At 40.7% G+C, this 22,207-nt stretch overlaps 1 protein-coding gene across 1 annotated transcript; it reads left to right on the forward strand.

The window, feature by feature from the left end:
- The first annotated feature begins 2,328 nt into the window (after positions 1-2,328).
- Positions 2,329-20,570, forward strand: RNF149 (ring finger protein 149). Its single transcript, XM_068138362.1, has 7 exons — positions 2,329-2,957; positions 9,761-10,011; positions 12,858-12,926; positions 15,662-15,744; positions 16,188-16,284; positions 19,426-19,621; positions 19,972-20,570. The coding sequence occupies exons 1-7, from the start codon at positions 2,498-2,500 to the stop codon at positions 20,028-20,030; spliced, it is 1,215 nt and encodes a 404-aa protein (XP_067994463.1). The 5' UTR covers positions 2,329-2,497; the 3' UTR covers positions 20,031-20,570.
- Positions 20,571-22,207: the final 1,637 nt, after the last annotated feature.

Genomic DNA, 22,207 nt, shown 5'->3' on the forward strand with positions numbered 1-22,207 from the left:
CAGCTTGTTCTCCACTGTGCACTTTCCTCTGGCACATTTTCTTAAGCCAAGGCTGACAATTTACTTTTTCATCTTGATTTCCTGCACCATCTCTTTTTGAAAGAATTCAAGGTCTCCCACTAAAATTCCTGCTTCATATCCAATAAAGGTTATAGGAAAGAGCCTGTGTTTCCTATTTACGCCTTATAGTCTTTGTCTTGCCACTGGCTGGACTGCATGTGGCATGAGGACTGTGACAACACTTTCCTAACCTGTACAAATCACAGTAAACATCAGTTTCCTATTTCCAGTGAGTTCATATTCTTACAAGAACATTTCCTGCAGCTGTTCTTTTCCTTTGTACTGGTTCTTTTTACTTTTATTCCATTTCTGGAGTGATGTCTATTCTGAGTACACTCTGTCTTTCACTTTTTTAGTGAGGAATTCTCGTTTAAACAGCATTTTTGGACTCACTGAAGTGCTGTCAATCTTTTTGAAATGCTTTTTGCCAAGCACTGAATTTGTGCTCCTTCCTAATTGTCTACACTGGCCATCCTTCAACGTGGTTCACCCCTTACCTGCCTCTACTATACTACTACTACCATGTGCCCTCTCCCACCTGACATTCTCCTGCACCTCTATTGTCATATGCTCTTTTCCCTTATCATTTCTTCATCAACTCTAGTTTTAATATGTTCATCCCTCAACTTCCAATTCCTTCTCCACAGCCCCTTCCACAATACTTTGTCTGCTCAATCCCAGCTGTCTTCTTCATTTTGCTACTTTAATTTTAACCTCACAATGCTCAGTGCCTTTGGAAAGAGTCCCAACACTGCCAAGTATTTTGGGAAAATGCTAAAGAGTTAATTTAATGAATAAGTTTGGTTTGAAGTGGTTTGTTTGTTTGTTTATTTAAACACTGACTCTGGAATTGAAGTGGGAACACATTGGTGCCAAGACAGAGTAGGGCAGCTCACGGAGTTCATAGCTTTTGACTGATGACAGACACCTCTGCACAAACTGTTCCAGGCTCTACTAAACTCTGTCTGCATAAGCAGCCACAACATATAATCAAGATTAGGAAGGACATTAGCTAAGTTTGACAATGTTTTTGGCAGGTAAAAACATGTGATCACACAACCATTTACATCTGAAAGAAAAATGGGTGCATGAGATGTTTCAAAAAAGACCAGTAGCTGGTGAAAACAACTGATCCATTTCACAAGCTGGAAAAAGGTACAGATGTTTTTAATGAAAGAATAGAAAAGATTACACATATTTAAGAAGTACATATCAAGTATTTTTATTTAATGGAAAATTAGTCCCTAAAGCAATCATGATTATTCAATACCCTCATCTCTTTCTTCAATGCCTTTTTTTCTCCAGGTGTTTTTACATGCTACTGACCCTCTTTACCATTTCATCTTTCTGAAGCAAGCTTCCTTCAGTACAACAGCACAAGTACCTTTTCTATCTGAACTTGAATGGCTTTGTTTCCTTTGTCCTGCATCTCTGCTTATCACACTATTCCTAGCTGTCTTCTGGCCACAACCTTCTCCCTAGAAGCTTCAGCTGCCATCCACTCCAGAGGACATCTTTACCCTTGAGTAGAATTATAGAATGACTTGGGTTAGAAGGGACCTTAAAGACTGTTTAGTTTCACCCTCCTTGCCGTGAGCATGAACACCTTCTACTCGACCTGGCTGGCCAAAGCCCCATCCTGGCCTTGAACAGTTCCAGGGACAGTCCATCCATAGCCTTTCTGCATTACCCATTCCTGCACCTCACTAGCCTTAAAGAATTCCTTCCTTAGCTCTAAGACAAGGCATGCCCTGAAAGGTGGAGTGGTGCCTAATTTAAATTCACACGTGTGTCACTGGCCAAGTTGATGGACTGGACTCAAAACTGGCACTCATCACTAGGGTTAAAGGCCCAGCAACCTCCAAGGGCTCATTTGTAGAGGCACGTTGGACCACAGCAAGATGCCGCAAATGCTCCCCATGTAGGAGTCGGGTTAATCTCCAGCCAACACTTGTTCCGCGGCAGGGTCCAGCTTGTTCCCCTCCCGAGTTTGTGTCCCCCATTCAGGCCCCTTCCAGGCCATCAGGGTGCTGCAGCCTGCGGGCTCCCCAGGCCACCTCTCACTGCTGGCATCGAGCCTGAGCCCAACCCCTTGTACCCCTCGAGCAGCTACCAGCCCCAGCGGCGGCAGCAACCACACACCCTCACCCCGCCTCCCTCCCGGCATCCCTGCGGGGGGGAGGGGAACCCTCCACCGGGGCGGGGCCGCGCGTGCGCAGATGGCCAGAGGGGGCGGGCTTGTCCGGCCTCGCCTCGCCATTAGCGGCGGCAACGGGCGGGCTCCGCCCGGGGCGGGCGGCTGTGGGTTACCTGGGCGGCGCGGTCGCGGGGCAGAGAGGGGTGTGCGGTGGCTGCGCTGCGTCGCCCTTCTAGTTTTCCTCCTTCTCCTCCTATTCCTCCTGTTCGCGGCTGCCCGCGTCGCGGCGGCGGCCGGGCCATGGTGCGGCGCGCCCGGCTGGCGTTGGTGGCGGCAGCGCTAGTGGCGCTGGGGGCGCCGGTGGGTCAGGGCGCCCGGGCTCTAGAGTGGTACACGGCGTGGGTGAGCACGGCCTACGTGGAGCCGCTCAGCAACCGCACGGTGCGGGGCAACACGGAGAGCGGCCGTTACGGGGACAGCTCGCCTAAGGAGAGCGCCCAGGGCCTGGTGGGCATCCCTCGTGGCGCCTCACCGCGGCACATGGAGGGTTGCGCCACCGACACCGATTACGACGTGCCGCTGCCGCCCGGCGGCCGCGGACCCCCCGAGGGCGACCCACCGCCCTGGATAGCCCTGGTAGCCCGCGGTGGCTGCACCTTCAAGGACAAGGTCACCAACGCGGCGCGGAAGCGGGCGGCCGCCGTGGTCATCTACAACGAGGCTCGCTTCGGTAACAGCACCGTCTCCATGTCCCATCTAGGTGAGTGGGGACGAGGATGGGCGCTCCCCGTATTTGCGGAGGGGTTGCGTGTGTTTGGGTGGAATGGCGCGGCTTTGTCTAACGCTGATCCGCGTTGGTAGCGCGGCACTACGCGGTGGGAGATCTCTATAGGGAGGAAGCCGAGATCAGCGTAAAAACGGTACACAAAGCCCGGCTTTTGTCTCCTCTTCCTTTAAATCACGCTGAGGAAACGCCGGCACCTTCTGTCTTTCAAGTTGCAGCCTGGGTATCAGGGAGAAGGTGCGGCGAAGCCATCGAAACGGGCAGCCGTGTAACAGACTGCGGCGGGAGGCGCAGGGGCCACGGTTTCGTTCAGAGCGACCTTTTTGCTTTGTACTCTCCGGTAGAATGGCTGCAGTGGTGACAGGTAGGCCGCTTTCCGCAAGCTGTGCGGAAACCTGCTAGGTGATGAAGATGCCTTCTGGTGCATTTGAAGGCATTAGCCACAGATGTTTGAAGATCGCTTTTGGTACAGGCTGTATTGTAATAGCTTCAGCGTCCTCTCCTGTGCAGGTCTGTAAAGGATGGGAGACTGGTATAAACATCAGGTAATTCTTAAACGCTTGCGGATATGATAAAGAAATTGATGCCTGGAGAAGGACGTTGATTTGGCTTGTCTGAGCATGTTGATGGCCTGTAGCCTATAGAAGGGAGCAGTGATTTTTGCAGAGATAAGAACCCATATGTTTTGTTGCTGCAGTCTCTGTCTGCTCAGATAATGCCAATATTAAGTCTTGTTGGTTTTTTGTAAGCATAACAGCATCAATTGCTTAAAGGGGCAAAACCCCCGCAAATCTGCTATAAAGTCACAGTATAACTATCACAGTATCACAGTATAACTAAGGTTGGAAGAGACCTCGAGGATCATCGAGTCCAACCTATCAACACAGACCCCATGACTAGACCGTGGCACTTGCGTCCAATCTCCTCTTGAACACCTCCAGGGACGGTGACTCCACCACCTCCCTGGGCAGCCCATTCCAATGACGAACGACTCACTCGATGGAGAACTTTCTCCTCATCTCGAGTCTAAACCTCCCCTGGCGCAGCTTGAGACTGTGTCCCCTTGTTCTGGTGCTGGTTGTGCATTTGCACACTTCTGAAGACCTAGAAGGTCTTCAGAGGAGGAGGACATACAAAAATGAAGCCAAATAAAGACTCCTACATGGTCCTGGCAGAATGTATTTGTTAATGCTCAGGCTGTCATTCCTGGTCATGAGGAAGGTGAAGGCCAGGGACGTGACTGAAGTAGAACCATAATGCATTTCTGAAGAAAATAAACTCATTTTCTTTAATATGGTGAGCTAAAAGTCTCAAGGAGTTGTTCCTTCACGGCACACATGGTGTAGCAGGCAGAAAAACAAGTCTCTCATGGAACACCAAGTAGCACTAACTTGGGGGTTGCAAGCATGATTATGATTCCTCTTAGTATGCTTCTTGCTTGGGTAGATCAGCCTGGCCCATCCCTTGTGTTTGGCTGTGAAAGTCAAGGTGGGATACCAGGTAGGATGTATTCTTGATTTTTGATCCCATGTGGCAATTAAGGTACATAGGTAATAATTTTTTCCACTTTACCAGTTGTCAATCCCTGTGAAGGGGTTTGTGAACTGCTAAGTGAGGAAACATACGCTGCTTCTGGGGAAAGTGCTAAGAATAAATACTCTGGGAAATCTGCAGTGCTGTAATTAAGGAGTGGAGTTGTATGCATAAGGAAGATCCACTAACAGATTTGCAATTGGTAGCACTGAAAATTATGTGAGATGGAACGACGGTTATGGGTGATGCCAGCACAGTCTGAGTTACAAATGGGTAATAAATGGGTAACACTTCTGATCTCTTAAGTTTTCATTCTCTTTCTGAAAAACCTGCCTTTGAACTTTCTGGTGTATATGTAAGGTGTGTGTGCTGTTAGTGGTGGTGGGTTTTTTTGGTGCATTCAGAGGTAATGGCACCTGAGTAAAAAGAGATTCTTGATTGGGCAAAGAAGCAATTTGCTCTAGGTGGTGTCAAAACAGTTGATAAAGGACAAATATTTCAAATATTCTGCAATTTGGCTACTTTTTAGGGGTACCTTGTGAGGTTGAAGCGAGTGGAGATTTTAAGTAAAGTTTTGGAACAGGAGAGTTGAGGGTTTGAATATGTAGCGTTGCAGTCCTGTCCCCGCTTCCAAAAGAAGATTCTTTAAATATTACTACTGATGTCTCAAGTTTTTAGGCCCTTGCTGTATAAATTATGTTGTTCAAAATGTTGGATGACTTCCTCAGGAGAAGTAATATTGAAACAATTTCACATGAGGCTGAAGAGGATTTTTCCAGTGAAAGATGCTCATTTTACTCAGAGATGTACTTCACTTACTCAGTCTGAATAGTATAAACCTAAACTTCAGTTTTACAGGGATATAGGCTTTTTTGTCAGTCTTAATTCTGTTCATTTTTGGTAGTGGTGATGAACTTGTTGCATAATAGAGGTTTAAAATTCTTTTCCCAAGGGACTGAGTACTGTGTGTAAATATTAGCTGGGAGTGGAGTCTGGAGAGGTAAGGTGTGGAGAGCAGAGTGAGGAGAGTTAGAGGGGGACTGTCTGTAGTAATTTGAAGATATTTTGGAATGGGGCTTTTGTTGCATGGCTTGTAGGTCTAGGGGAAACTTGGGACTTAGCTTGAGTATATGACTTCAGCTGTGTAAAGAAAGAGGTCATTGATGTAGCATTGCCAGGTACACTCCACTAGTCCTTTCCTTCATTGTAATTTTTTTTATGCAAGCATATTGAACAAAACAGGTGTGAAGAACTTTGTACTCATGGTTTTATAAGCTCTTGCCAGCGCCAGGGTTATTTTGGCTTATAGCTCAGTTCTTTGCTGCGTGGCTTTCAGTAAGTACTCAGGATTCTCAAGTGGTGCGTAGCTTCTGTATTATTGGTGCTTCCTACTAAAGGCTGCTGGTACCAGACTACTGAAAGGACAGAGCTAAAATCAGTGGCTTCCTTAACTTTGGTGGTGACTGTATGATGTTGAGGTGCTATGTTGTTAAGAAGCAGGAGTAACTTTAAAATGCATTTACCGACTTTATAGGTAAGAGTGCATAAGTGTTGGAAACCCATGAAGAAAGAGGAATGTGTACCATAGTCAGTTGCCTAACTGCTTGTGCCTTTTGGTTGAGGAGGGTGAAAACGCAACATGCACCACTGTGAGATGAGGTTGGGATAGGTGGTTGAAACAAAGCTTATTTTCAGATTGTTACTGTGCTGTTAGGTGTTTGGTAAAGATCAGAGTCATTCATTTGGACCAGGAGCTAAAGAGAACATTTAGTGTTAATTGTGGCAATATTAATAGGGCACCTATGCTTACTGACTTCAAACACTTTTACCAAGGTGCTCAAGCTTGGAGAGTTTTCTGATGTTTCTCATGTCTTCCAAATGATAGAAAACTACCTTTTTGAACTGTAGGCCTGAATGGGGATAAATGTGATAGTTAGGGATGCCTGGAATCGAGACCTGTATTGCTAATTTTTCCTCATCAAGAGAGTCCTGGTTTCCTTTTGCAAGAGAAGACTAGAAATACTATCAGTAAATTTTCATCTTGGCACACTGACAGGAAGCATACATTCAGCTTCAGAGTTCCAAATTAACCCTCCTTTCCAGGTATCCTAGGGACCTGCCAGCTCTCACTGCTTTATTTGGATGATAATGTTGGGCAGGGAAAAAAAAAACACAGACTAAATTTCAAACTGAATTCCACTGAAGCATCAATCAGAGAAATCAAGTTTACTCTGAAAGAGTATAATTACGGTTGTTTGTTGCAAAATTGTAAGATTACAGAAAGGTAAGGCCAACAAAGCATGCTCTCAGTAGATACTATGTATGTGTGATACTTGGAGTTCTTCTGTAAATATGATTTGAGGTCTGAGTTGTGTCACAGTAGAAGCCGCCGGTGGAATGACTCAACAGCATTTCTGTCTTTGAATGTGTTTCAGAACAGAAGTCTAACATTAGTGAGGAATGAGTTAAAGGCCTTAGTCTTATGGGCTGCTCAGGGCAACTGCATCTCTGGAGCTGCTCTTGTTCCTTTTATAGTAGTGGATCACAATTTTCCTTTTCTTCCCTTTCTTTCGTCTCATGACCTTCAAGGCCATTGTGTTTAGTTGCATGTATTCTTAATGGCAGGTTCAGCACAACGTTTTAAAAATTGTTAAAATGCTCTTAATGGCCATTTATTTAAAAATGTGTGGCACAGTTGTGCTGGTTATAAAACTAGAAAGTGTCAGAGTGTCTGGCTGCCATTGTGCAAAAGTATCCTGGCTTCCATTTCAGTGAAAAAGCTGTCTGTTAGTTGGATATGTTAGTGACTAAACAGAGAAGGGCACTGCTGATTGTTGTGTGGGTTTTAAATACTTCTTTGTTAGAAATGGCACAGAGAACTAGACAGCAGGATTAAACTGACTCAAGATTTCAGGATTAAGGAGGAAACCTTTATTGATTGAAAAAATCCAGGCTGTCTCTAATCTTTAAATTTCCTTTTCTTCTCCAAACGTGAATGAACCCACATAAACCTTTCCAGCCCTGCTGTACTGCTCATTAGTCATCCCTAGGCACCTCTCCTGTTATTTGTAAATCTTACAGTTGGTTAAGGACATATGACCTAATCTCCTGATGTAGGTATGTGGATAATACTTCTAAGCAATGTAAGATAAATTTCTACCTTTGTACATTCTTTTCTTGTTAACTCCCTGTGGGGTTGTGCAGGGTCTGAAAGGAAGTAGTTTTTCAGACAATCTTGTCTGAGATTCATGAGTCTCTCTGGTAATGCTTTTCATTCTGGTTCACAGAGGAAAATAACATTAAGCAATTTTTAGTATGCTTGGGATATTGTGAAAATCGGTACATTGTTGGTGAATAAAACCGATTAGCAGAGCCCAGATGCTTGTGGATTTGTCGTGTCTTTCTTCAGCTTTGCTGCTTTGAGTCTCCTAATGCACCCACCAGGCAAGGCAGCGCATGCTGGCAGCTGGATGGGTGCTGTTGGTGAGCCAAGCTGGGTGCTTGTTTGGAATATCTGTTCTTTTACTGCAGGTTTGGCAGATGGGTATGGTTTTTGTTAGGTCACCAGAAGTGGGATTGTTGTGTAAGATGAAGATGGAAAAAGGGCAACTGGAATGGAGAGTTATTCAACTGGTAACTGGAAACTAGTTTCATTCGCATCAGACTGCACCTTATGGAGAGAGGAGCTGCTATGTACAGAAGTGAAACTTGGGCAGATTCCCCTTGGCAGAGTAGCAGAGTGCCAGGTTGATGAGGTGTCACAGCCAGAACTGGCTTAACGAAAGGAGTTGTTTTGATTTTGTTTTTAATTTTTCAGGCAACTAGCTTTGTCTTAGGCAGAGGGACAGAAAAGTCCAAAGCATTGTTTGGAGTTTTGAAAATCCCCAGTTGCTGTAATGTTACAAAAAATTAAGCAACAATTTCTTTTGACATAGCTTCTCTGTAGGGAGTCTATCATACCACAGCTGGGAGGGAAAAAGGCTTTAAGTCTCCAGTGGGAGGTCTTGTTGCAGGTGGGTAATCTTGGAAATCTAAAAAGGTAGTAGTGACATTACAGCTTTAGTTTTCTGTTTAGGAAATCCCCTCTGTCTTTTCTTTCTCTACTTTGAATCAAGCTTACTTTCACTTTTTCTCAGAGGTAAAATAGCAAAGTAAACTACAAAGCCCTGATGTACCAAAGGTGTACAGCAGTGTTGGTACACACAAAGACCTATTTGGATAAAAACAGCATACACCAGTGAAAAGGTGACATTTTTAATGAGTACATTGGTTTATAATTTATTTTGTAGTACTTAGGTTAGGTGTTTCTGAGATAAAACCAGAGATGCTTCCTGACAAAATGGAGTAAAACTGTAGCCACAGAGAATCTTGGTTTTCTGCTAGTTGGTCTTGACAGTGGGTTTGATGGTAGCATGGTGCTTAAAGTGTTTGTTAGGTTTGGGGTATGTTTTTTTGGTATGTTTTGGTTTTGTTGGTTGGTGGTTTTTTTGATTGAGATGCTTTCTTGTATGGCTTGAGTGCTTTTGAGTTCTAATATGATAGATAAATCTTTGCATTCTATGCTCCCAAAAGAGTTCCCAAGTATTTTTTGACAAGTCCTTGTCATGAAATCTTCTTACATTTTTAGTGTTTAGTACTGAAGAATCTTTAAGTGTTTAAATGTTTCCTGTAATTTAATATTACATATCGTATTTTTTTTCTCCTTTTGTTCACATATCCAGTGTAATTGCGCTGTGTATTCAGATTCAAACTTGATTATCAATGTGTCTATTTATGGTGTTCACATACGGTCTCCATCTGCAGCTAGAATTCCCACACTGAAAAATAAAAGACCAGCTGTTCCCTAAGTTGCACATTAGAACTTCAGGAACTTCAAGATGAGCTGTGTATAACTTGCCTATTTGGGGTGGGTTGGTTGTTTGGTTTTGTTTCTGTTTATTGCATGGTATCCACATCGCACCTCACTGTGAGTACAAGGCCTCAAACAGTAAATATGCATCTGTTTAAATTTATCCTGTGTTCAAGAGTTTCATAAATTAAATAAAGGATTCTTTACAAGTAAATTTTGTATCTTATCTGCTATTAGGTAACAAAAACAAACAGCAAAACCAAAAAACAAAACTGAGAGGCTTTGCTCTAACTTTGCTTGCTGGTCTTGACTGAAGTGGCTCAAATTAGAATGCTAAATTTTTACTGTGATCACTGACTCTTTCTTCTTCTTTTTGTCTTTTTCTTCCCTCTAACAGGAACAGGAAATACAGTGGTGATAATGGTTGGCTATCCAAAAGGAATAGAGATACTGGAGCCAGTGCGAAGAGGGATTCCAGTGAAAATGACCATTATTGTTGGCACACGACACGTGCAGGAATACATAAGTGGCCAGTCAGTTGTGTTCGTAGCCATTGCCTTCATCACTATGATGATTATATCACTTGCTTGGCTCATATTTTACTATATACAACGTTTCCTCTATACAGGATCACAGTTTGGAAGCCAGGTAATTTGAAATGATTGTGCTTTAGACCATTCACTGTCTTCTCATTGCAAATCAGTTGCTGAACTTTACTTGTTTATTGAAGCATTCTTGAAGATCTCTCCCTTCTTGCTACTTTACTGTCTGTGAATGCTACTCAGTAATATCTACTGAAGCTAATAAGCAGTGTGCTAATTAGCATCACAAGTTTGGCTAGTTATAATTATTAGATACTCTTATGAAATTGTGGGAAATACGTTTAGCCACTTGTCAACAACTGATTTGTGTGATTTGTCACCTGACTTCCTTCCTTTTGGCATGAAAAATTATTTTCATTCTTCAGCGATTTTCAGCCTGGAAGTACTAACTTTCCTAACCAGACACTTGTTAATGGAAAGAGACCATGGTAATGTGTTTTCTTAATAAGACCCACCAGCAGTTAGGAATAGGATTGTTTGTTCTAAAGCTTTACGGAAACTGCTTTTGGTACTTTTATTCTATCACTCCACTGTAGAGTACTGAATTGCAGCAGCCTAGAAGGAGCACATATGGTGAGATTGTGCTCTTAGACTACCTGAACTGCTGACTGTGGTGGGAATATCAGAATGGTCAGAAAGGAGGAACTTTGATCCTTATTTGCCCCTTCCACATTCCTATTCTTTTGGTAGGTTAAAAAAAAGTAATCTTTACCTTTTCCCTTCAGGGAAGGATTTCATCGTAGAATAATTTAGGTTGGAAGTGACCTCTGGAGGCTATCTGGTTCAGAACCCTGTGAGAGCAACATACATGGAGTTCTTGAGGACCTTGTTCAGCTGAGTTTTGAAAATATGTGAGGATGGCACTTCCCTGTGCTTTTAACTCTTGCAGATAGGCTCCTTTCATGGTATTTAGCAACTCTGATGTAGTTCTCTACTAACAGTGAAAAAGAGGGTTGTACTTGTTTGTCTTTGCAAGCTTTTAAGATAAAACACTATTTCAAATGTCTGCTTATCACATGGGCTTCTCCTTCTGCTTGAAGTGTAAGCTCTAGCTGTGGGGGAGAAGGGAAGGCAGTTTTGTTTGCCTTTGGGAGTCTGAGCTCTGAGTACTCTGAGGACTCTTCTAGGAAAACCCTTAGTTTCTCTTCAGTAACTTGAGGATAGCACATAGGACTTCTATATTGGATAAATCTGTGGTCTCTTCAAAATGCTGGCTCCCTAGAGTCTTTTTTTACCAAAGTTCTGTTAACTTTCATTTTGAGAATACTTCTATCAAAAACTTTTTGTTGCTTATGGAAAGGGGTGTGTGTTTTTGTGTTGTAACAGTTGTTTGGTGAAGAAAGTCACTTCTTCCCGTTGCTTTTTGACAAAGTTCACGCTAAGGGAAGTTCAAGTGCTTGCTTTATGAATAATTTTAAGAACATTTTTTTTAGGGCTCCTGTGATGTTTCCCAGAAATACACAGCACAGACTCTTAAAAGATTTTGCCACTGGACTTGTCATATCAGCACTTCTTAATTAAATTGTCTAGCATTAGATGGTTATGCTGATTTTTCAGTTCTCCCTATTTCAAAATGGCCTTTGAAAACAAAAAATAGCAAAAATAGCCCAGATTTGAAATTGTCATGAAGATCTTAAATTCTTTGGAAATACTAGATTCTGAATTTTTTTTTTTTTTTTTTTGGGGGGGGGGGGGGTATGTTGGAGGAACCTACATTTCTAACCCAGATCTTATTTTGCTTGGGTTACTGACTCCAATGTAATTAAAGCTTGTAGTTAAGTATGCTATGCTTTAAAGCAAGCCACTGTGTAGCTGCAGAATGAAGATAAGGATGGGTATCTTAAATTTTATTCTAGAATCAGTTTAGTGGTAAACTTTGTCAGACCATCTTGCTACCAAAGTTGAAACAGGACCTTCCAGAAAGCTGGGAACTGATACAGAAGGTGGAATACACTGTTGCTGCTGGTTGACTCTCAGTTTCTGAGAGATCTTTCAGGCTAATTCTTTTTAACGCTGTAAGACCAATTTTTCAACGCTGTTTGTAGAAGAAAACCCAGCCATCAGCTCTTCTTCTTCTAATTTATTCATTGACTGTATTTTATCAGTGAGGGCTGCTGTTAAAAAGTTAAAAATCTGTTAATTGGGAGTGCATGGTGGCTCAGTTTCTAGCAGTAGCTAGCACTTCATCTTGGAATACAGTACTGCTTTATTTTCTTGCTTTCCCTCTAAGCATAATTGGGACTGTTACTGTATAGAAGTCCAATATGGTGCCTCATGTCTGTTAAGCCTTTCTTGTCATCTCTTTTGCATAATGTCTCCTTTCAGTGCAAAGCTTTGTATAATGTGTGAGACAGTGTTTAACTGACGGCAAGTATTAATAGCTACAAGCAGCCTTTTGACCTGGTGGCCAGCTCTAGGCTGCCCTGCAGGATTCCACCTTTTCCCAAGCTGGTGCAGAATGTACAGTCTGCTTGCTCATTGGCTTGCCTAACTCGAAGGTCTGGTTATACAGCTGTTGCTTAAGCTCTGATTCCCTCTAAAGCTTACGTTTGTTGTAATTTTTCTGTGCGGGAAGGCCCTTACATGCAGGCAGTCACGATTCACAGCCGTGTATGGCGGCTTGGTCTGCATAGTTCTGCGATGGCTGAGTTCATTGTAAGAGCAGTGTACTTACCCTGTTTGCTGCTGTGCCCCAAGAATGCAAAGCTTGTAGTCCTTCAACATCTGCTGGTTGGAAGTATTTTATAAACAAGTTAGGCCAATTAAAAAAAAAATATATTTTCGATGCATTCAGAAGACTTAGTAATTCATATGGAAAGTATTTAAAAGCTTTGAAATGTAACTAACTGTTAAAAATATTTCATGTACTAATATGTAAAGCCTTTATTCAAGGGACATAGGAAAGAAACCAAGAAAGCAATCAGCCAGCTTCAGCTTCATACTGTGAAACGTGGAGAAAAGGTAATTCAGTAGCTCTGGTCATTGTATAATTTAAAAGTTGTTGAAATCTCTTTATAGAGTTTAAAGAAATTTTCACCGTGTAATTGCAGTGTGACTTGCATTTTATTTTTAGGCTCATTTTAGGACCTTTATTTAGGAGGCAGAATTTAAAATTGAAAAGTGCAATTTGAACTACCTATGAAATGTAAAACCATTTTGTTACAAATACTCCCTGCTTGTACAGAATGCTGTGGGAGACTGCAGGGCTGATACTGTAAAGATGAGGAAACACTAATATCATTTCAGTGCTTGAAAACATCAACAAGTGGATTGCAAAACACTTCCTCGGGCTTATTGATTGCACAGTTCTTACAGCTGATGTAATGTTTTGTTTTCTTAAGAGAATATCTATCTTTTTATTGATCGGAAGGCCACAGAGATCTAAAAAGCTTTGAAAAATGAAACACTTGTTTCATCTTTTTGACAAGCAATACATTAAGGAGCTGGGTAGACTTACTTGAAGCATGAATTTTTTAGAAGTACATTTCTATGTATTAAGATTAAACTATTCTAAAAATTCGAGCAGCCTTTGAGAAGTTGGCTTTTACAGCATATGACCTAAACTCATAGCAGTGTTAGAATAACTGAAGTAGAAAAAGTCAAGGTTTTGAAAGAAAGTATTTGAGGTGGGGTTTCAGGCAGCTGTGATTCTAGTTCCTAAATTAGGCTCTGACTAGACTTCTGCTACTACATAGGCATTTTTCCCCCCACCCCTTTGATTAATTTTCATTTAAGGACTGAGTTGCTCAGAGATAAAAAACAAGGATTAGGATTTTTTAACCCATGAATAAGATTGAGGTGAGAAAGGACATCTGTGTAAGAAATTTTAAAAGCTGTAATTGAGCACATGTTACAGAGAGTATCCTTCATTTAGTAAATTGGCTTCGGAATCTAAAAAACCCCAAAACTCTCTTTGAACTTGCCTTTTTTCTCTTATACGTTCATCATGGTGAAGCAGCATTTTATAAGTATTTGTTACTTTCAATAATATTGTAAATTCTACCAAAAAGTAATATATGTCAAGCTGTGAACAGACATATTTATACTTCGTGTTCATGCAGTGGTGGACCAGAGATCAAGAAATGAGGAATTAGACCAAAATTTGTGTAACATAGTATCAAAGCATAACAGCATAACAAGAAATGGATAGAAAAGGGCCATGATGAAATCTATAGTGAGAACCACAAGGAAGATGTTAAGGACTTAGAAAGTGATGTTCAGCAAACCTCTAAAAATTACTTGAGACTTTTGCAGGGTACCAGGTATTTCTTTCCCATCAATACACCTTTTCTTAAATAAAGCAGAGGAATTTAAGTTGTGCAGTTGTCGTTGTAACAGCGAGCCCCTTGTCAGTTAAGTGAAGTAGGATGAGTTAAGATTAAAATCTGTTAAATATTTTTCTGCTTGGTAAATCATGTCTTCAAATTTGATTTGAATAAGCCTAGTATCAGCAAAATTATGCGATTTAGCGATGCAAAGGTACTTTCATGAGCTAATGTAAATGTACATGGAACTACAGTCCTGTCTTTTCTGTAAATACATGCTCTACCAGCCATGTAAAAGAGGATGTATTTTTTATTGTGACACAGTACAGTCTTTTGTTACCACTTCATGTGGGGTTGAGGTATTTAACTAAAAATAGGTCCAATAGATTAAAAGTGCATTTGCCATCATGTAGCTCTTTCCTGAGAAGCTTATGGGATTATTGTAAAATGGACACTCATTTGAGTATGCGTTACATTACATATGGTGTGCTACAGAAGTGAAAAAAACATTTATTACACAGTAAGTACTTGTCTTAACTTTGCTGAAGGGGAAAAAAAGTCTGATTTACCTGGGAATTAAAGGCATTAAGTAAATGAATACCATGCAAAGGAGAGAAACTTGTCTTGAACTTGAAAATTTACTTCCAGTATTAATTCATTTGGTGTTTGTGGTAATGAAACGGAAGTGTCTCGGTAAGCGGCGAACACAAAATACTGATTTTTGTGGAGGATGAAAGGGCTCATTCTGTGCTTCTAGTATTTGTTGTATGCAACCTAATTAACACTGAATTACTACTTTTTCATCTGGAAATACCCATTGTATTTGCACTATAAGCATGGCTTCAAGAAGACAGTAAGACCTGTTAGGTAAGATGGTAAACCCTTAGAAAAAAAGAAATCAAGGTGGGGAACTACTGCATTTTGACTGTCTCTGTGAGCTTGGAGGGAAGTTTTCAAAACCCTCTCAAATTACATTCCTCAGTTCTGGCAACCAAGGGACAGCAGCTAGGATGTGGTGGGGAAAAAAAAAGTGTGGAAAAAGAGGTTCCTGCTTCAGCACTTGGAAGTCTTTGGGACCATCAGCTGAGAATTAGATTGCGTGCTTTTGTCTTTGATGCTGACATCTTTTAAAGTTTCTTCAATTTGTAGTTCCTTTAAACTGAAATTTTACTGTGTTCCCATGAGCAAAGCCAGTGCTTGAGACTTAAATTACTTAAGGTAATAGCTATTTAAATGAGAAAGTCTGGCTTTGGCTGCTTTTAATATTTGATATCACTTGATCCAATCGCCCCTTGATGGAATCCTGAATTAAATGTGGAAGATTTTTATTTGGTAAAGCATTTTATACTTTCAGTGAATCTAGCTATTGCACAAAGCTTGTTCTGTAATGAAACATGGATGTGATACATTTAAATGTGTTGTCATATTTAGGGATTAGATGTTGATGTGGAAAACTGTGCTGTGTGCATTGAAAACTATAAACTGAAAGACACTGTCCGAATTCTGCCGTGCAAGTAAGTTACTATAATTTATTCTTCCCTCTTTAGATGAGCTTTCAGGAAACTCTTCTGAAACTCTGGTGGCAAAACTGAAGCTGTGCCACTTGTATGGTCCATTACATGTTGAGGGGCACTGGGAGACTGTAGCACTTCCTATCTGTGCAGGAAAACGGAGCAATTGGGAGTGGTCTAGGAGCTGAAGCTGTGTTTTCTTAAGTTAGAACTGTACAATGGTGAACTGGTAACTGTGGTGTCCTTGTGGTTAGTAACATCTCTTATTTCAGAAAGTTTCATGATAGATTCTTCCAGAACTGTGTCCTAGTACATTAAGCAGTACCCAATTGTCAGGGATATAAAGGAGTGGGTTTATTTTTTATATATATAGTAACATGCACACTGTTTGAAGGAATAGTATATGGCTTTCATTGTAAGTTCTAATAGGCTTTTCTTTTCTTCAGGCATATCTTCCACAGAACATGCATTGACCCTTGGCTCTTGGACCACCGAACTTGTCCAATGTGTAAACTAGATGTTATCAAAGCTTTGGGATACTGGGTATGTATGTGCTTTCTTCACTCTTCAAGGTAGAAGTGCAGTGCAGGAGGCAAGCCTTCATGTAACTGTTCAAAATGAGAGCAATTGTTACTTGACAAGACTAAAGAAGCTGGACAAAAATGCAAGAATTATTAGGAACCAGGAAAATAAGGGAATTTTAGGACTAAGATCTTAAAGTGTATTGAGCAGCTTATGAATGTCCTGTGTACCCTTCTGTGGTAACTATTCTTTCTATCTCCAGCTGATAATAGCAACAAAGTGTAAGCAGAGGTGGGGCAGTTTGCCCAAGCTGCAAGAATAAACTTCATTCAATAGAGTTAGACCATATCTTTGATATTTTTGAGATCTGTGCTTCAAAGGAAGAAGTTTTTCTGTCTTGAATGTTTATGTAGTTCCACGTTTGCCCAGTGTTTTATCACTGTTAATGAGCCAGTACTTAGAACCTTCCTAAAGACATTCATAGAAATTGGTTAAGTAGAGAAAATGATGTGCTCTCATTTCTTTCTGACAGCACCAGAAAAGAGAGATGAAGACACATGGGGTAGGTTATTTAGTCACTGTCAATAAGTAGTTTTGAGTTCCACTAAATTGCTATAGGCATGAATGTACTTCTTTTTCTCTTTTACTAATGTACAGAGATCTTCAGAAAATAGGGGTGTTCCTTGGTTTTAGGATCCTTCCTTTCATAGGCCAGGTGTGCGTTTTGGCTAGATTTTCTCTTCATTGTAGGGATTTAGCAGATCTATGGAAGACTTTGACAAAGCAAAGTGATTTATAAAAGGTGACTATATGTGTGTGTATGTATAATGTATATACATACCAGATTATGGCACTTTTGTGTATTACTGTGATGGGGAGGCAGACCCCTTCCCTACCACGGGCAAAAATAATGACTCAGACATACAGATTGCAAAAATGGTAGAAAGTTTAAATGGAAAGCAGTAAGTGTTTACAGAGAGCCAGAAGCACAGTGACAAAAGAAATCCCAAAGCAGACCCAGAAACATCCCATCCCCACCTGAGGGTACACCCAAGACCCTCAGGGCTCCTTCTTCCCCCCCACCCCGCCCCGCCACTGCTAGGCTAGTCTCAGCTGGCCAGATCTGAGACTGCCCATCCCCCTGGCCTTGGGCCTAGCCAGGCCCAAGGCTGGGAGACATCTCCCCCAGTTACCGGGTGATGGAGCGGGAAGAAAGAAAGTGCCAGACCCCGCGCTGGATCTTACAGTGGCACAGAGAATTATGGTATGAAATACCTAGTTTCCTATGTCCACCCACTGGTCTGGACTTCTGGACACAGGAAGCACCCCAGGGCACCCAGCCCAAACTGCTACAATTACCCAAGAGCTGCATGTTTTTTGCCATGTGGAATAGCTGTTGTTACTTTAATATTATGCTAGTAGCTTGGTTTTGCTCATTTTCAATTCTCAGAGCTGATGTAACTTGCATTATATACAGGATGTATCCATTTGTATACAGGCCGAAAACTGAAATACTAAAACCTGAACACCGCACTTATTCCCTGAATTCATGCTGTTGCAGAGGATGCTGATATCATGCCTAATCAGGAAGAGTAATACCTCCTCTGCTTGTTAGACAAAATGAATGTTGGAAAGCGGGTTGAATGGAATTATATTAAATACAAAGGCCTGAGTTGTGGTGGTGTTCTGTTTTTTTTCTCTTTCAATGAACTAGAGGAAATATGTTCTGCTTATGCATCAATCAAAGTTCCACTGAAGCTAACAATGTTTCTAGCTTAGTTTGCAGTTTGCTCAGCGTAGTCCATAGAGTGATGGTGTGAATTTTTTACTAATGTGAGAAAAAAATGCAAAGAGCAAGGTGGCTTCTTTCAGCAGTGTGCTCACTGAGTGACGTAATGGCAGACAAGAACATACAGCCTTATTATAGACATCTACTGAACCTTCTGCAAAGAGGCTAAAAGCTCAGTTTGGTTTTCTAAAAAAAAAAATTTTGCAGCATTTGAAGTATTTTTCAAGGCTCAACGTAGAAGGCAGGCACCAGGTCCTGTTGGGTGCCTTCTGTTTTGTAAAGAGCATACTTCAGTGGTCTAGTTCTGCATTTCTTACAAGCAAAGAACTGCATCTCATCATGTCCAATTTAGTAGAGCATTGTTGAATGTTGTATTTTCCATACATAACTGCCTAAGTTGTGGAAAACAAAATAATTAACACCCTCAGCCCACACACACAGATAATTAGTATTGCATGTGTCTTAACTCTTCAATTGTAGCAGTTCTACAGCTTATTAAAATTCAGTACACTTAAAAATACACTGCTTTGGTCCTAAAGAAAGAATTGGCTGAGAAGTTTTTTATTGTAAGATGGGCCTTTACTAATTGTTTGAGGAGAGGAAAAAGACTCATGAAGCCCACAGAACAGCTACTTGTACTGCAGTATACCTGCTTATGTGTAAGTAATGTTAGTATGTCAAAGGCAAGGGCTTAGTGAAAGTGGTCTGTCTAATTTTAGGCCCTGAATTGTGCATGTAGAATTTTGAGTTAAGTTTGAGAATGGATCAGCAATATCTTGTGCTATACAATAGGCAAAATAAATTCCTTTGTACTGCAGAAGTTTTGTTCTCACAAAATGACAAGCTAGCATATTTGCATTTTTGAAACAGATTTAGGATGGAGGTAGAGTAGGAGGCAAGTTTGTTTTGATGTCCAATGCTGGCTTACTCCAATTTTAAAAAAATCTGACCTTCCCCATTTGTGATCATGATAAACAGACTTCCCCAAACTCAAAAAACATCAGTAGGTTTGCTCAGTGAAGACTTGGTTGTGCTGAGCCTCCTTCTGACCACACTACAGCAGTACTGTTGCTGCAATGTTGATCTGTTTCATCCAAAAGGCTGGCTGGGTTCACTCCTCTTGTTGCTGTTCTTGGCTTTGGGGTGATGTTGAAAAACTGGCTTTGCTTGTACTTGGCTTTTTTTCTTTCTTTGCAGTCAGACAATAACATTGAAAATAGACACTGCTCAACAATGTACCCATGAGCACACTGATAATAGGTCAAAAGATGGCCTTTTTTCCAATAAGGTGGGGTTACAAAGTGGTAATGTGAAGGAATGTTGATGCCTCATGGTAGATGAAAGTGTCAGTTAAATCTATTTCTATTTTTCAGGGGGACCCTGAAGATGTGCTTGAAGTTCCAATGCCTGAGTCAATAAGTGGCAGTGTTTCAGTTGGAAGTCTGAGTATTGCTTTACAAGATGATGACAGAAATGAAGTAAGCGAGTTGTCAGCTTCCTCCACTAATGAATCTGTGTTGCAGTGCACCAGTTTGAAGGAGGATGCAGGTGAAACCACCGCATTACTTGGTAAGTGATACTTGGTTTATCACTTGATAATCCTTAATGCCATTCACTAACTGCTATCAGTAGTGTTAGTGTTGCAGTATGGACCAGACTGAGTGGTGTCACTTACTACCCATGTTCAAAAAACACAAGCAGGTAGGTAGTGAATTCTACAGAGCTGGACAAAACTTGTTTTGGGGGGGCGGGGGGAGATGTAAGCAGTATCTTAGGAGGACTACTGACTTGGAGAATCATGAGAAGCTTAGGTACATACCAATATGAGATTTGTTGCCAGAGTTAGGATTGATGTGACAGGTAAAATGTATTAAAATGGTAAACCAACAAACAATTTTTCTTCTATTCCTGACTTCTAGATGTGGATGTCAGTAATAACCGGCATGGAGAACATCTATCGAATGGAAATTCCCACTGAACTGCTTACTGGGAAGATCTCTTGAATAGACTGTTGAAGAACTATTATTTTTTATTTAACTAGTATGGACTTTTGTCTAGTTAATGGAAGAAATAACGCTGTAAATTATTTTACCTTTCAGACTTTTCTAGCTGGTGTTCCAAAAGGGCTAATAACTAAGAATTTTGTACACAGGAGAATTTTATAAAATCTCCTCTGGATGTCTCATCCTAAAAAGAAAGATGCAATAACCCTTTTTCTGTAAGCAGTGTTACAATGTCATTGTGTTCCAGAGGGCTGCAACAAAGATGAAGAGTGGGCAGTGAAAACAGTGTAGAATGTCTTAACAGATAAGTATTTTGGATACACTATTTACATTCACTATGTACACATGGAGAACACTTACAAGACTACAGCTATTAAAATGTTCTGAAAGTTCTGATCTGTTGTAATTGGAGATGGATGTTCTTAGAAAAGACATAATCTAACCGTGGAAGTCAAGTAACTTCATGGATTATGTTGCATATACTTTTGTGTGATTAAAAACATTGCTAGCTGCAACTTTCCTTACATGTAACAAGTACTAATTTGATCTTGTAATGTGTTCTACACAGAGTGGATGCTGGGGGAAAAGGAGACTTTCTCCATCTTGCTACATTTTTGTACTGAATTTGGCAGTTATAGGTTGCGCTAGGTGGTCTTCACGTGCTGAGCATGTAGACTTACTTAGGTATATGCACGCTGGTTACCTCTTCCAATCTTGAACTCAGTAGAACAGAGGTAAAGGGCTAACTATGGCTAAAATATATTTATTAGTCTATTTATGAGAATTTACTTAATTCCTTCTTATTCCTATCCTGTCCCATTTCATTATATAAAAATGGAAACTGTTTCTTAGAATTAAGTTTGGGTTTGGTTCGGGTTTTATTTTTCTTTGCACAGAGATGCTGGAATTCTTCTCTTAGCTGTTCTGTGTTAGGAGTTTTGACCGGATTTGCCATTAGCTTTTATTCCTTTCTTTTAGATTAGCAGTACTGTGCCTTATAGTAAAACACTTAAGAAATCTGAAGCATCTGAGAGTGAATATAAACCCTGGCATCTCCCATTATGACCTCTTACTCAAGTATTTATATACTGTATGTGGTACAAGGAATTGCTAAACTGTTTCGTAAAGAAATATGTATATTTAAAACACTACTTAAGTGTTAAATGACTTGTTTAGGATTTTAGCATTGTCATGTTAGAAATACTACGCTACATTCCTCAGTTTTCTTTTGTAAAGCTGTTACTACAGGTTGCTTAAAACGGTGTCTTTTATGAGACATTTGTTTCGGAGTGCATTTTGGTTTTAAAATGTATATTTGGAATGTTTGTATGAAAATATGCAATTCTTCTTTCTAACTTACTGAGCTTCAATAGAAGCAATAACTTTTTTTAGTTTTAGAATGAATGATCCAGGAATGATAGAGATTTCAGCTGGGGAAGTGTCTAATTGGAACTACTTCTTTGCAGAGCAGATGTTTCACCCTAAATTTCCTTAAAAAAAAAAATCCTATTAATGCCTACTTCAAAAATAAAAACAAGGTAAATCTGCCTCTTCCCTGTAGGAGTGTAACTTTTAGATTTACTGGAAGATTGTCAGGTTGTAGTTCTGATGTCACCAGCAGGTGAAAGTTTTTTGTGATGCCTTTATCTTACAAGAAGCACATGAGGATGGAGTCTGACTGACCAACCCATCTCCAAAACTGGAACAAAGTAAAACAAAAACAAACCAACCCACAACTAAACCAAACAATGTATAGGGACCTTGCTGTCTCCAACAGAACCTTATCAGCTTTCCAGAACTGCCTTTTAACTGTCTCTTCAATATTAAAAACTACATTTTTCTCCCTCTTCCTTAACACAAAACTGAACATTGATGTAGTGAATGTTTGAGAGGGTTTTAAACTGAAGCTCAAGGAGGAACCAAAAGGCATTATCAAGAGAAGTCTTGTCAGTCTGTGGATTGTCTTGCTGATACCTGCAGCGCAATATTCATGTGGGAGAGGAGAAACATGGTAAGTACTTCAGCTGTGTACATAATGCCTCTAACACAAAGTTGTTCTCAGGAATCAAAGCTGAGATCTGGCAGAAAGCTGGAAGAAAAGCTGAAGGACCTGTGAACCGAAAAGCATGCCTATTACTGACTTAGAAATGTG

Source organism: Melanerpes formicivorus, unplaced genomic scaffold, assembly GCF_026170545.1.
Source record: "Melanerpes formicivorus ecotype bairdi unplaced genomic scaffold, bMelFor1.0.p_v2 SCAF_1, whole genome shotgun sequence".
Classification (NCBI taxonomy): Eukaryota; Metazoa; Chordata; class Aves; order Piciformes; family Picidae; genus Melanerpes; species Melanerpes formicivorus.

Excerpts from the sequence above, each read along its gene's own strand:
- RNF149 (XM_068138362.1), top strand. The coding sequence starts at position 2,498 with ATGGTGCGGCGCGCCCGGCTGGCGTTGGTGGCGGCAGCGCTAGTGGCG. Across the intron at positions 10,012-12,857 it reads GATCACAGTTTGGAAGCCAG|GGACATAGGAAAGAAACCAA; the intron begins GTAATTTGAAAT and ends CCTTTATTCAAG. Across the intron at positions 19,622-19,971 it reads TGAAACCACCGCATTACTTG|ATGTGGATGTCAGTAATAAC; the intron begins GTAAGTGATACT and ends CCTGACTTCTAG.